This window comes from Cinclus cinclus, chromosome Z (genome assembly GCF_963662255.1).
Source record: "Cinclus cinclus chromosome Z, bCinCin1.1, whole genome shotgun sequence".
Lineage (NCBI taxonomy): Eukaryota > Metazoa > Chordata > Aves > Passeriformes > Cinclidae > Cinclus > Cinclus cinclus.
Genome location: NC_085084.1, coordinates 45,034,844 through 45,050,121, shown reverse-complemented (window position 1 = coordinate 45,050,121; position 15,278 = coordinate 45,034,844). Strand labels below are relative to the sequence as shown.

Here is a 15,278-nt window from a genome sequence, read left to right as displayed (position 1 = left end):
ATCAGTTAGTTTAGATTATAAAAAATACCAGGGCCGCCTCTACAACCACCCACAGTAACAGGACCAAAGTATTTATGTAAATTTCAACATTATCTGTGGTCATTAGAGGCTTACAGTCTTCTCCTGACTTAAAATAATCAACGGTTTAAAATTGTACTTGTAATCATTACACATGTCTAGAAACATAATGAACTTCCCTTCCCTTCCCTTCCCTTCCCTTCCCTTCCCTTCCCTTCCCTTCCCTTCCCTTCCCTTCCCTTCCCTTCCCTTCCCTTCCCTTCCCTTCCCTTCCCTTCCCTTCCCTTCCCTTCCCTTCCCTTCCCTTCCCTTCCCTTCCCTTCCCTTCCCTTCCCCTTTCTGCCTCAAGAGCATCTTCATTTATTAGAGGAATTAAAGTAAGGAATCAATCTAAAAGAAAGAGGGGCATGGAACAAAGACTATGGAAACATCACGTTCAAATCCTGTGGCAGTTTTTTTGTCCTGCTTGGTTCTGCTTTGTTCCCTTTGTCTGCATTATACTGCCTAATAAGTTTTGAGAACAATTTAGATCAGTTTATTCTTATTTTATCTTTAAACTGATTCTAACTAGTTTGGGGGTTTCTCACTTGTTCTTCATTACATAACTGGAACTAACTTGGCTTCTTTTACAGTGATATTTGTGAATATGTCATGGAAAATACATGCTTGTGTATGGGTCAAAATAAATCAATGATCAAGTCATATTTTGGATACAATAAATGTATTTTCTGCATCCAAATTCACCATTGCTTCTGCAATATATTCCTCCAGCTAGTGGACTCTGGGCATCTTTGTCCATATAGAAACCACTGCACCCCCAGCCACAATTTCCTCATATATTTCTTGTAATCCCTTTCATCCACCTAATCTCTATTGTGCAGTTTTCCCTGTCTTAGGACATATCATATCATATCATATCATATCATATCATATCATATCATCAATCATCCATATACAAGTAAAGGGCCAAATTCAATTTGTTTGCATAAACAATGAGAAGCTCTAAGGTAGCTGTGATATATGGAATGTCAGAGAATAGTATGATACTGATGAAGTCCTGCTAGGTGAAGATGGTGGTATTATTACATGGGGATGTCACTGATCTCAGCATTTTATAAAAAGCCTTCAAAGGTGGAGATGATGCTTTTCTGTCCTGCTTTCATATTTCCTCAAAGACAGAGATTCCTGACTGGGCCAACAGTCTTTTTGTTCTCATATCAAGTGCTAGTAGCACTCAGAAAAACTCAGGAGACTCTGTGAAAGAGTTAGTCTCAGTCCTGCCTAGCTGAGAGAAAGTTAAACCTGGAATCTGCTTAGAATCCCAACTGAATACTCTCTAACACGATTGTGTATCACTATAGTTGCTTAATCCTTTAATCTTGACATATTTTTTTGCCAAGGGTGAAATTACTCATCAGAAGACCAGAAGGTACTAGCTTTCTGAAAATCTATTTCACCCTATGGGATGCCTAGCAGTGCACTACCAAAAGTAGATGACCTAGTCTCAATTCAGTGTTTAGCTACAAAAGTGACACTTTAGGTCTCAGGTATTAAGTTTCATTATTTTTTTTTTTATTGGGCATACATTGTCCCAGTTTAATGGACACCTCTGAAACTGAGAACACTAAAAAAAGGATATTTATTGTGATGTGTGACTTTATAAAGTTAATTGATACCTTTTGAAAGCACTGACAAATGCCAAAAAGCACCTTAATGACTTACCTTGACAGAGTAAGAAACTAAATTTCTTACGCTTCACAACTGAAAAAGCTGCTTAGATTTCCCGGGTTATACACATGAGCTGTACATACTAAATGCATGATAAACTAAGGACTCAGTTTTTCAGTCTGTATTACTGCAAGTAATTTCTGCTCACTCATGGGGAAAAAAAGAATAGGTATATTTGTGAGAAAAGAAAGCATTTAGAAATAATTGGGTGTAAAATTCCCCCAAGTAAAACACATTTGCACACAAACTAATCATAAAAATAAGTCAAGAAAGCAAGTACTAAGTAAGTAACTTTATTTTTTTTTAATTTTATGCATTAAAGTCCTGGATTTTTTTTTTTTTTATTTCTGTTACCTGCAGTGATGTCACCCAGTACTCTTCCTGTTTTATGAAGATTGATTTTGACTCTCCCATCACTCAGATATAAGAGGAAACCACCTGAAGACTGGAGCAATTTAATGAACAATAGAAGTCCTTCCTTGTTCCAAGTGCGAAACTGAAAACTGACAAATATTTCATCTTGCCCTGATATGCCTGGCAGTGCCAGGAAACTGCTGGAGCTCAGAAATGTAACAGGAACCACCTGTGGCTCTAAACATGAGAAGGACATATTGCCCTAGAAAGAAAGAAAACAAATAAGACATTAGAAAGAGTCCTAAGATTTATCCATGGAAACTGCAAAGTTTCAAATCATGGTGCATAGTACTTGAATGTATTAGTCTAAAAATCGAACATTAACATGATCAGTTTGAGAAATGTTAACATAGCTGTCTGACCAGAATAGATTCATCTGTCTGCACAAAGAGTGGCAAGGACCTTTGAGGGAGTGCCGTAAGATCCTAAATTATGAGGCTGATTTAATACTACTTCAGGAGTTAGAAACATCTGCTTTGGGTTGGGTCAATCTCAGTAAGCATTAGGGACTTGACAAATCCTTCAATGACAAATAAATGCCAAGCCACTCACTGCATGTAAACACTCATGTGGGTCTAAATGCTTGGATGTAGAGCAAAAATGTTGAGCTGGCACTGACTGTATAAGACGGTGTTAAATATAAGAAAACAAAAATTCCAGATTAATGCAATTGGAGATGTACATCAATTCCAGTGTTCATTTTCACAAACAGAGAAATTCCACATATAAACTCTTGCTACTTACAAATGCTCAACACTTCTTAAATTAAGAGGGAATGTGTTTTCAAGTAACCCATATGGACTAGATGATGAGTTGGATTTATGCACCTAGCATTTATTTTGTGCTTACCTTCTTCTGAAATAACTGTTTCTTAGGTAAACTTGCAGTTGAATTCATTGAGAAACTCCGAGAATAACCTGTATCTGTACTTGTACTGAGGGATGCAAATAAATCTGGAATGGGAATAACGCATTTTTTTGCATCTGGTGTCAGGGTTAGTTAACATTTTATGGTGCTTCATAGTAGTACACTGTGCACTCCGATTGAATGACTTGCTGACACCATTTGAACTATAACTAATTTGTACTCAACAAAGGATTAATAAAGATTAATGTTTTTTGAAATTTAAAGTACGCTTAATTTCTATTCAACACTAAGAGGTTTTAAACTTTTGAACAAAAATAAAACTTTGACCACACAGTAAGAAGCTTTAAAATCAATTTAAGAAAAATGCTCACTAGTCCCTGGTGTGGCAAAGTATTAAAGTCTATGGGTTTTCATTTTCTTCAAGGAAAATATATAAATAAGTAAAAGCTTTATCTTAGGAACTCAGCTGTACATAAATGAGCAGTTGGCTAAACTGATACACAGTAAAAAGGTACTCATCAGAATAACAAACCTTGTTAAATGCTAAAAGCTGGCCTTTTGCAGATTCCTCCAATAAAGTGCCTATTTAACAGGGATTCTGTGGTAACAGAGATTCTCTCCATAATTATTTACACTACAAAACATCTCCTAGTTTTGAAAGTAGCACAACAATTTAAAACATTTGACATTAAAATAATGAAATTACCTATTACAGATAATTTCATAGATCTCCTTCTACTAGCCCACCCAGAGCCTACTATAATTGCCCATTCCCCAGTATTCATAAGAATCATGGGCAGAATACCATGCAGAGGTACCAGCTTAGTTAATTTTGGAATATTTCAGGTGAATTTCACATGATAAGAGATGTCCCTCATCCATTTCTTCTATGACAGAGACACTAATTTTATTCTTTGTATTCTGAACATAGATCCAAGCTAAAATGTTTGTATCATGAAAGCATGTAACGTATTTTCAATTATTCTGAGCTGATTTCTATGATACCTCTGCATTTCCTGCTGCTAAATAAGTACATGCTGCAAATGGAGATGACCCTTGCTGTACTAGGGAAAAAAACTAAAACCAACAGCAAAGGACTTAGTGAAATTTCTACAAAGCTGTTTGTAACACAGAAGACATTTGTTTTGTTATTGGAACTGTTTCTCTAAAAGGTAGGAATTTGGATAATACAAGTGTTGACCATATCACAATAAATGCGTTAAACCCACCAACCTAAACCACAGGTCTTCAGACACAGATCACTATAAATTGAAAACCAAAACTTATCTATCAAAATTATAATGCTTTCGACAAAACAAAGTGGATCAGGGTCCTCAGCAAAAAAACACCCAAAAAATAACAAACAAACAAACAAACAAAAAAAACCCTTTTAAAATGTAATTTCAAAATTATAATTTTTATACTGATGGTATTCTCATTAGCCAGGCACATATTCTTATTATTCTGGTACTAAGCCAAAGATTTGATGGCTTCTCATGCATCTTGTTACTCACTGACTTTTGTCATCCAGTTAGCACACAACACTGTGACATCAGACACATCTAAATATCAGCTAAAGACTTCAAGAATAAAATGCATCCTGCCTTTCCTACTGGGATGAGTCAAGACAGAATAAAATGAAAAACAGCCCATAATTTATTTTTCTTTTATTACCTAACATAGATTTTACTAGAAATGTGTGCTAACAGGTTGGATTTGAAAGTGGTGATGATATTTTTCTCTGTTTTTTAGTTATTTGTTCTTTTTTAATATAAATCTCTTACCACAATGTAGATCTGAGATTTATGCCTCCTGGCCAGGTCAATAATGTTCACTCCATTATAATAAATATTTTCAAAACACCCATGAAAGTTCCTGCGTGATAATGTCCCTGATTTTCCAGGCACTGGGATCCCTCCAAAGCTGAGCTTAGAAAGAGAAGAGAAATCAATAATACTATTAAGTAATTTTCTAAGGAAAGAAGTTGACTACACTGTAAAAGCAGAAGTCAAAAGACAGGCCTATAATGAATCTGCTACTTCTTGTGTATTTCACTGTATCACATCTACATATTAAAAGAATAGGCTAACAAAAGATTAGGCTACATCAAGTCAAATGTATGTAGCAAATTATTCTGACATTTTGGCAATATTTATCTTCTTTTGATGTCACTTAGTAGTGTCTTGAATCAGTTTTCAGTGTCCATTACAGCTGCAAAACCAACAAGAACGACAAGACCAAGTACATGGAGACTATGCAAAACAGTGTAAAAAGGGAGAAGAAAATTAGCAATAATTTCTTTAGAAACATGAGCCTAATTTCTCCACTCTGTGCACACCGTAACTACCATAATGGAGAACAAGAGAGCATCAAATTACATTATTCTAGGACAGATTCAAAACAAACTGAAGGAGGTATATTTTCCCTTTCAAAATACTTAGGCTGTGCAGTTCCTTTGTATGGTGCTGTAAAATTATTTAGTTTCAGAAAGAGATTGGAAGATTTAATAAAAAATAAAAACCCATTGAGAGCTACTAAATTAAAGAATATCATTCCATCTAAATACATTCCTGCCCTAAGGCAAAAACTGCTAGAAAATAGTGAATTATTTTAGAAAAGTATTGGCACAAGGGTGACCTTAGTTCTGTTCTAGTCTATGTTTTAACACTTGGACACCATCAGAAATAGGATTCCAGTATAAGTGAACATCTGAGCTTACATATTTCAAAACTATTCTGGACAACACTGTAAAAAAGGTCAGTCTTAACTATCAGCCTTTTAATTTTTACATTTTGCTTAATGTTTAAAATAATTTTACCAAAAAAAAAACCCTAACCAAAACAAAATACATAATATTCCATTAAGTTATTAAATTAAGACAATTTTACAGCTAGAAATACATTTAAAAACACAGTAGTTTGCTCTTTTTGGAATGTTTTTATGCTTTCTTTTTGCTTGTGTTAGCAAGTACTTCAAACTGTAACATATGGATGAGAGGAAAATTTAATTTGCAATATTGACTGGTTTAGTAAAAGATCTCTTTGTCTACCAAAATTTTTCTCTCTTTTCTTTTTTTTTAAAATTAGTATGATTCCCCAAACTCTGATATTATGATTTACATTCAGAAATTCTGAGCAGATATTTTTGAAATTAAATAATGCAGACACAGAACAGCATGACATCTCACCCTAAAATGCTTAAAAATTGGAATGAGTACAATAAAGTCTGTGGGATCCAGACATTCTGGTCTATCACTCATTGTCTTATCCAACAAACAGTACAGGGCAAACATAAAGCAGCCAGTCATCACATTACAACTGTGAAATAGAGGTATTTTTAACCACAGGCAGGAAAATTTCACAGCATATTACATCTATTACTTTTCATGAATCTACTATTTGAGCAAGCAAGATATTTTCACTGTATAATTTTCAGATCTAACAGGCTTTTAAGTCTTGATATAAACATTTCTAAAATATTCTTATGCTGATATATTTTAATTGTCATCAAGTTTTATATTCATAATATTAATATCCACTAAATAGGAGCATTGAGTTGGGTCTCATTTGTTATGTTTACAATATTGTTTTATCCCGTTTGTAGCTCTACTGAAACAAAGGTATTAAAATAATGAATTCTGCGATGAAAAAGATGGCCTTTTAAAAAATACTGAGTTGAGAGTCCAGTGGAAGATTTGTACTCCAAGAACACTTCTTTTTCTTTGATTCATTCCCTTAACAGATAGAAAATCCCCAAGGTCTTAAGGACTACAAACTTCCTTAAGTTCTGTTTCCTTTGCCTGTTTCAGTGCATTTGCATAACAAAGGTAATAAATGTAATAAAGGAAAGGTAATTTTCACACCTCATAATCAAGGTCCAAATAACTGAATTCTCCTTTTGCATGAAAATGATGAGTGTGTTTATCCACTGTAAAGTTTACTTGATTGTTAAAATGCTCAATGAGAACAGTATGCCAGTGCTGATCATCCAAAAGGCTGCCCAGCGTAATATTAATTAGGGCATTAGAAGGATGAGTTTTAGTATCACCTTGAAAGAAGAAAAATAGAAACTATTAATTTCATTGAAAAATATAATTATTCAGAAATATACTGCTAGTTATCATACTTCATACATTAAATTCCACTTAACAGTTTAAGAGAAGGTTTAGTCAAAAAATGCCTAATAGCTATATTAGACTTTATGAGACTATACTGTTACCTAAATTAATGAGTAGGGACAGCTTCCCTTTAGTTAATTCCATGGTGAAGTGGTCTCCATTTTGTCCTTCTCTGTGGAGGAGAATTCCATCACTTTGCATTGTCTTAAACTTCAGAGAAATCACATCTTTCAGTGCATTAATGAGTTTTTTATTTAATGTGTAAATTAGACAACTTTTCCCATCAAAGCCAACCACCTCAGACCCTAGAAGTAAAGAAATGAAAGATAATGTATAATGCTATGTCTAAAAGAAACAATTGCATGTTACTTCAATATGGTATGAAGTTCCATCACTAACATCTCTAGATCCACTTGTGCACAGTAAATCACATTTTATTTCTTCCCCATGTATTAAGACTGTTGTGTTTTAATGATGATGGTATAACTAGATAATAAAACCATGTGAGAAGAGATGTGGCCTCTATTCAAATCTAATAATGTTTTCATATGCTGAAAAGTAGGTCTTCCTTTCCTTAGAGCTATTAAATACTTTGACCATTTCTGTTTAAACTTGTATTCTTAGGTTTAAAATATCTATTAATTTATCTGCAATTCATTCCAATGAACAAAATCAAAACCAAAAAAAAAAAAAGCCAAGGCTGCTGTTGACCTTCGGGAAGGGAATAGGACTAACTGATTTTATCCCAATAGTATGAAAGAATATCTGTCAAAATCAGTACAGACTGAACAAGAAACACACAAAGGAACTGATAACACTATAAAAAGCTCATACTCATACAGTATTCACAGTTCATATGTAATGAAGAAAAAAGCAATTACCATTGGAAAATTCGTTTTTGAAGTGAATGAAGATGTAAAGGACACTCAATAAAATATGAAGTTGTTTTTCAACTGACTGGTTGACTTCTTGCAAGTCAAGGGAAACCCATTATCTATTTACTAACTTTATATAATTTCACTAAAAACATTTCTACATATTGTCAGCAGGGAAATGAATTAAAATTAACTTTTGTACTCCAGGTTAGTAATTTATATTCCATATTCAAAAAGCTCTTGTCAAGTGAGTGCAGTTGTGGTTTTAAAGCTGGTTTCTTGATTTTTTTTTATATCTTGATAATGAATAATACATTTATCAAATGTACAATGAATAAGTATGATGTGCTACCCAAATATGAATCCTAGATTTTCTTTTTTACTACCTTTTGTAACTGAATTAATCTGGATAGCAAAAGTGTTAACGTTGAATTAAAATAATGAATGTGATATACAATAGCTTAAAAAAAGACTTCAATAAGACCACTTCTACATTCATATACATTATTAAACCAGCTCACTAGAGACCTTCTTAGTAGGCAATGATAACTGTAGGATTGGGAACAAACTCTTCTTATTAGTCATTGTGACAAGAGCATAAACAACATCAACATGGCTCTCCAAAATCCCTTAAGCTATTCTGCAGCACTAGTTCCTAAGAAGTAAAATCTGCTTTGTCTAAACTTGGAGAACTAACAAAATTAAATTTTGCCCCTGCCCTCACCACATGAATTAGTGAAGATTGTGAAAGGGTTGCGGATGGCTATCAAGATTCTTGTAACATTTCTTACACAGGGCTTGTCTTCACCATCCATGCATTACCCCTAGAAACACATTTAAAGAGTTGTTCGAAAGACAGCTTGAGTGTCCTGCAGGGTTATAAGGATAAAAAGAATGTGGGCACTTATCCAGAGTACCATAAGATTTTCCTCTTTTATTTACCAACTACTTGCAAATTCTTGTAATTCCTGGACTTCAAAATCCCTCAACATGGGTTTTCTCTACTGTTGTAAACAAGAAAAATAAAACAGGTGAACTTGTTTTATGAACACTTATCTTTTTGTTTCCAGAATCTGCAATGTGTCTTCCTTAAATTAATGTGATCTAAATCATTAGTACACCATGAAAATATCTTTGGAAATCATGAAATGCCCCTGAGAAACTGAAAATACTGGATGCCTTACATACACAGGACCAAGAATCCTAGTGATCTAGAGCAATAGTTTAAACTGAAATATCTTAAAAAAAATATTTTTAATCTTTATATCAATTGAAATAAATGATAATATTCTATAAAGAAAAAACTTATGCAAACCAATGCAAACCAGCTGGCCAGTATTCTAGTTATGAAGAGCATATGCAGACATTTCTTTGACTGATGTTACTGTGATGTGGACTTAAAGCATTTCAGCCAGGAAGGAAATGTTGAAAAAGCCTAAATACAATTAGAAGTGATAGAGAACAGTGGAAAAGGGTTTGAGCAGTATCTGCAATGCTTGTTATTAAGTATCACAACACACAAAGCTAACAATTTTTTGTGTGCCTTATATATTTATTTTCTAGTGATCTATACTCTACAATTTCATATATTTGTCATTTTCATATTTGTGGTGGTTTCAGTTCAAAACCAGGTGGAATCATCAATTTTATGTAGTGGTTTTGATTCACCAATTTCAGGTTTCTCAGCCAATGCACCAATTATTGTGGTGGGTCTAGCTCTGGCCAAGTCATCAATGCACCCATTAGAATTATTTACTAATTTCCTGCTGCAAGACACAGTTAGGAATGCAAAGCAGGCTCAAAATTTGAAGGTCATAAAGAAAACATTATTAACACTAAAAGAAAAAAAAAATAAGAATCAGAATAAAACTTTCAGAACACTTCTCCTCTCCCCTACTCTTTCTTTTCTTTCACATTGACAATGTACAGAAACAAATCAGTCAGAAAACTCTAGAATATAATAGTCTAGTATATTCTAGTACTAGAATATCAACAAATAGTCAGAATATTCTCTAGAATAGTCTTTCTTCAGTTCACTTGGGGAAAGGGGTCACTCTTGTCAGTCTATGGAGACTTATCCACAAGAAAACACATCCTCTCATGCTTTTAATTGTCATGAATAGCAGCCACCTGAAAATCTGCTGCAGCCACTGGGAAATCTGCTATTGCAAAGCCCCTCCCATTTTTACAGCCTTCCCACAGCTGAGTTCATGGGCCATGTAAACTTATGGGGTACTATTTTTAAGGATTTGAGCAGTTCAAAAGCAAAGGCTCTTTTTATCTATCTCTGAGATAATCTTCATCTCTGGGAACAGAGTTTTTTGTCCTCTTTCCTGGGGCAAAGTGTTTTCATCACTCTTCTCTCTCTCTGATCAAACTTCTCATGGGATCACAGTAGCTTCAACATTGACTTGTTCAGCATGGATGCCTTTGCTCATGTCTTCAATTTGAATGCTCTACCCCCCCATACTTCTATGAGTTACAGGGAAAAAGAGTCTGATGTATCAATTATATCTCATCCATAGCCTTACAAGAGGAATTCAGCCCAAGAGTGAGGCATCTCCATCAATCCCTCCCATCTGGGACCTTCTGTTTCACTGACCTTGGTGTCTTCATGTTGTTTCTCTACATGTCTTCAGTCGACCAGCGGGTCGATGGATCCCCCTCCCCCTGCCTGGCAGTTTCTGGTGAAGCTCAGCAGCAGCAGCAGCATTCCAGCTGAGCCACAGGTCAGTCTGGCCGTGCTGGGGAAAGGGGGGTCTGGCTCAGCCAGTGTTGCTTGCAGCAGAGCAGGGCCCAGCCCTGCCAAGATGAGGCCCAGCGGCCTTCCCGGGAAGGGCCCGGCCCTGAAGCAGAGCCCACCCAGCCCGGCTCTGTGGAGGGCCGGGCCAGCCTGTCACGTGTATGGAGCCCAGAAGGAAAAGAGACTTTCTTGGGGTTTGTTGGTTTTTAAATGTGTGTTCATAGAGGTATGTTCAGCTTTCTCCGTGGTTTAACAGGGTGTCACTTCTCAAAACTAATCACTGATTGGATTTTGTTAGACATAGAGGAAGCTCTCAGCAGCTCCCCCCAGACAAGTCACTTCTGTGGGCTGGCTTCAATGCAAAACCAGTACAACATTTAAACCTATATTTCTGCCTATGTAAAAATAAAAATCCCACCTTTTTGTTTCTTTGTTTTCTATTGTCAGACTTCTGGTTTTCAGAGGATGAAATAGGAGATTATTGTAATGACAATGGGCGTTGTAAGCTAAACACGTTTCTAATACGCCTTTTTTTTTTAGTGCCATGACATAGCTTAACCTGAACTGTGTTCTACATGGCTTAATTGTCACAATCTGGCATTTCAGGAACAAGACACAGGAAATGTCAGTAGAGATGTATTGTTCCTTTGTACACACTAAATAGAAGGAACTATCAGCTAGAGGATTCAGATGGATTTTGGGCTGAGGTTCATCATAGAATATTTGCAGTGTAGTCATGGCACAAGAGAATATTTTATCAGTTTACATGAAGGCAGGTTGAACACCTGGAGGCAGAAAACGCCTTCCTTCCTTCCTGGAATCCTTCCTTCCTGGAATCCTTCCTTCCTGGAATCCTTCCTTCCTGGAATCCTTCCTTCCTGGAATCCTTCCTGGAATCCTTCCTTCCTTTCTGGAATCCTTCCTTCCTTCTTTCTGGAATCCTTCCTTCCTTTCTGGAATCCTTCCTTCCTTTCTGGAATCCTTCCTTCCTTTCTGGAATCCTTCCTTCCTTCCTGGAATCCTTCCTTCCTTCCTTCCAGAGAAGAACTCAACAGAAAGAAATTCAGGAGAACTCTACCCTTATGTGGCCCTTCTACTCCATAAATGTGGAGGCAAAAATTGAAGGATTTGTCTGGATGCATACTTGGCAAATTTCTAAAATGTGATAGTCATTGATCTAAAAAGTTTATAGGAGAAAAGGGTTTTACATAAAAAAACCCAAAACTAAAAACAAAACCCATAATAATATGCTACATCCTACAGGAAAATATAATGAGTATTACCAAGACTCACTGAGACTGTAAGCAAAGAGGAAACACTATTTTTGAGAATACTAGGTAAAGTTACTCAGAGCAGGCATTTGGCTGGAATACAGCAAATTTGAAGTGCTGTCAAAATTTGCCCTGTAAGTATGACTTCACTAAGATAGTAATAACTTATTTATAACATAGAGGCATGCAACTTTTCACATCACATTATGGAGTAGAGATCTATTTCCTGTATTCTCACAAGTTTGGTTTTATATGTATAATTTCTAACAGGTAAGAAGAAGAATTTAGTGCATTTGCACTTGAATACAGAACACAGTTCACATACTTGATGGTAAATGAAAAGAGAGTTATTTACTCTTAAAATCCAATACTCAGTGAAAGCTCCCTGAAGGGAAGGATGAGAAAATGGGACATGTAAAACATGTGAATCGAAACTAAAGTAGATATTACAGGCATTTATGCTTTTCTTTTTTTTTCTGGTCCCACTTTGAAAACTACACTGTCATTCAAAAAGAACCAGGCATAATTACTGTAACAATAACTACATGTCCTCATTGTGCCTGATAAATGGAGAAGAAGACTGAAGAGAAAGAATTAAACTTGTACATTTTAAAATAATTTTGAAACTGTAAATCTATAATTACCTGGTTTATCTTTAATGGCAACCAGTGAATTTAACTAGTAAAATCACTTGGTAATCAGCAGATGTTCAAAACAAGTACAGAGATGATAAGAAGTCTGCAAGTCATTTTTCTAGATAGGAAAAATAAGCATTTCTAGAAGCCCCAATACCACTAATTCAGACAAAACCTTAACCAGCTTAAAAAATTTCAATTTTTTTTTATGCCATCTTGTTCTTCACATACTGCATTATGATGAGTAATGGATGAAGTAAATATTAATTTTAAATTCATCCTAATCTTAGAAGATAACTGTAGTTGATATATTTCCATAAAATATCTATAGGGCAAATTCTGTGCCAAGTATGTAAAACACACACACAAAAAATATAATCTTCCTCAAAAATAGTTAATGGCTACACAAAAATATTTAGATTTCATAAAGGCATATTCTAAAGGTTTTCTTTTTTTACTTATATGGAATACTTTTATTTTTTTGTCCTTTAGACTCACAGAGTTTTCCACTGCTGGGAAATAGGCACAGAGGAGATCCATAATATGGATCTTTCAAGTTGTGACAGAGAAAATTACAATAGTGAATGTAAATAATTTAAATCTGGATTTTAGGTATGATCAAAAGACAGGTCTTCAGACTGGAAATATTTCAGAGCAAAACTTAATAAGGATTAAAATGGTATCACGCTAGCAAGGTGAAGGACTGTGAAGAAGCAGAGTTGATGACTATCAGTGAATTTTAAAGTGAATCTTAAAGAGAAGACTATTCTCCTATCATGTACCACAGAAATCAAGTCTCAAATGGAAGAATCAGATGACATTTTAGCTGGGAATGATAAATTCATCTGTTAAGCCTCCATTTTTAAACTTTGATTGTTCTGGAACTTAAAAGAGTTGAGTTGAATCATGGTAAGTTGAATCATATTCGTATTTCCCAGTTACTCAGTTTTCAAGGCCATTTTCTCTGACTGCTCTAGGAATCGTAAGTCATGTTCCCAGTCTCAAGGCAGCTGTTACTGAGGAATTTTGCGTGACCCTTTCAGGATCTTCTCCTGGCATGAGATATCTGTTTTCTGGAATGGAGAAGTTTACCTGATTTCTGAGGTGACCTGATCTTCAGCATCCAGGTTTAAATTTTCAATATCCTTAGTTCACTACCTTTTACCAATTTTACAAAGTCAACTTTAAGGCAGAAACCCAGAGGTATGTTTTCTTGATATACACTTTAAGTCAGATACAAATGCATGGCAATAGAAAATAGATACAGGGAGATCATCCAAAAGAGATCAACCACACAAAATATAACTTAAATAAAGAAGTTGTAAAAAAAAAAAAAATAAAAAAACAAAGAACAACAGGTCAAAGTATTCACAAAAAGCAGTTCAAGAGGTTGCTTAAAATAAGTTCTTTTTCCATCATGAAGAAATAGCAGTTAAAAACTTCCTGAGAGGATTTAAAAAAAAAAAAAAATCCATGGACAAAAACTGTAACAGGAAGACATCAGGAATATTTACACTGTCCAACTGATCAATAAAACCATAATACTTATGCAGTCTACTTTCAAAGGCTTATGCCAGTTATTAAGGGCACAAAAGCTATTCTAAAGGTACCCCTTAAATATAAAAAAACTTCAAAATGTCCTTCAATTTTTTATTTGTGTATCTATCTAGTTGTAGTCTTACTGGCTCAAGATTAAGACCACATACATTTAAAACTGTAAACATTTCCCATATTTTGGCATTCAGATGGATAGAAAGTATACCATGTTAAGATGCAATTTTTAGGATGATGAAGAGAAAGAGTTTGCATTAAATCAGTTGCTGGGTTATGTCCACACCATACATTCCTATACAGAAAGGACTAGAAAATAAGCATCACATATTGATAGTTGATGTAGAAATAGAATAGTATGCACATAAATTTATTAAATCAGTTTTATTTAAGATTAAATCTAGTCTTGGAAATCTACTTTCAAATGCTATTTAGGTAGCGAAATACATTGATGAAGATTCATTTAATTTAGCAGACTCAGAAATAAACTTACTATATGTGCATCCATACACTTCAATGCGCATTCCAATCCTGCCATTTGGATTCCAGTCCAAAGGCACAAAACGAAGATATCTTGCTTTAATAGAATGCTGAAGCTTACAGTACACAACACTGTCTGCATTTGTGTTTCCAGAAAAGGCCTAGAAGAAAATGAAAAAGAAATCAGCCACATCCATACTGAATACAGAAATATATGGAAGTATCACTGATCTTTTCATTTTATATGTTTTATTTCCATTTCATCTGGCAAACAGTCAAGCACAGGAATAAAATGCAATTGTCAGTGAATTCTATAGGAACATCTGATAAATCAATCTTGACTATTCTTTTGGATAAGGGGTTAACTCATCTGTGTATTTAGCACTGATGCCACACACAGCAAAGTATTTAACGACTTCTAAAATTTCAGTAAACAAACCCTTCAAACCCAAATATTCCTGTCAAAAAACATGTAGAATATCCTCACATTTCAGTGCATGTCTCTAGCTAAAAAATTATCATAAGAAAACAGAGTGATGTCTACAAATTCCTTCTACTGAAAGCCTAGATGAATTTCAT

The 15,278-nt window shown here is 34.8% G+C and overlaps 1 protein-coding gene across 1 annotated transcript in view; it reads right to left on the bottom strand.

Annotated features, from left to right (window-relative positions):
• Window positions 1-15,278, bottom strand: part of CNTNAP4 (contactin associated protein family member 4) — a 209,787-nt gene that overhangs the window by 61,930 nt on the left and 132,579 nt on the right. Inside the window, exons 4-8 of the mRNA XM_062513992.1 lie at window positions 14,713-14,860; window positions 7,246-7,449; window positions 6,890-7,074; window positions 4,812-4,955; window positions 2,101-2,362 (exon numbers count right to left, since the gene is read on the bottom strand). Of these exons, the coding sequence (XP_062369976.1) occupies window positions 2,101-2,362; window positions 4,812-4,955; window positions 6,890-7,074; window positions 7,246-7,449; window positions 14,713-14,860 (943 nt within the window). The remainder of the gene's footprint in view (window positions 1-2,100; window positions 2,363-4,811; window positions 4,956-6,889; window positions 7,075-7,245; window positions 7,450-14,712; window positions 14,861-15,278) is intronic.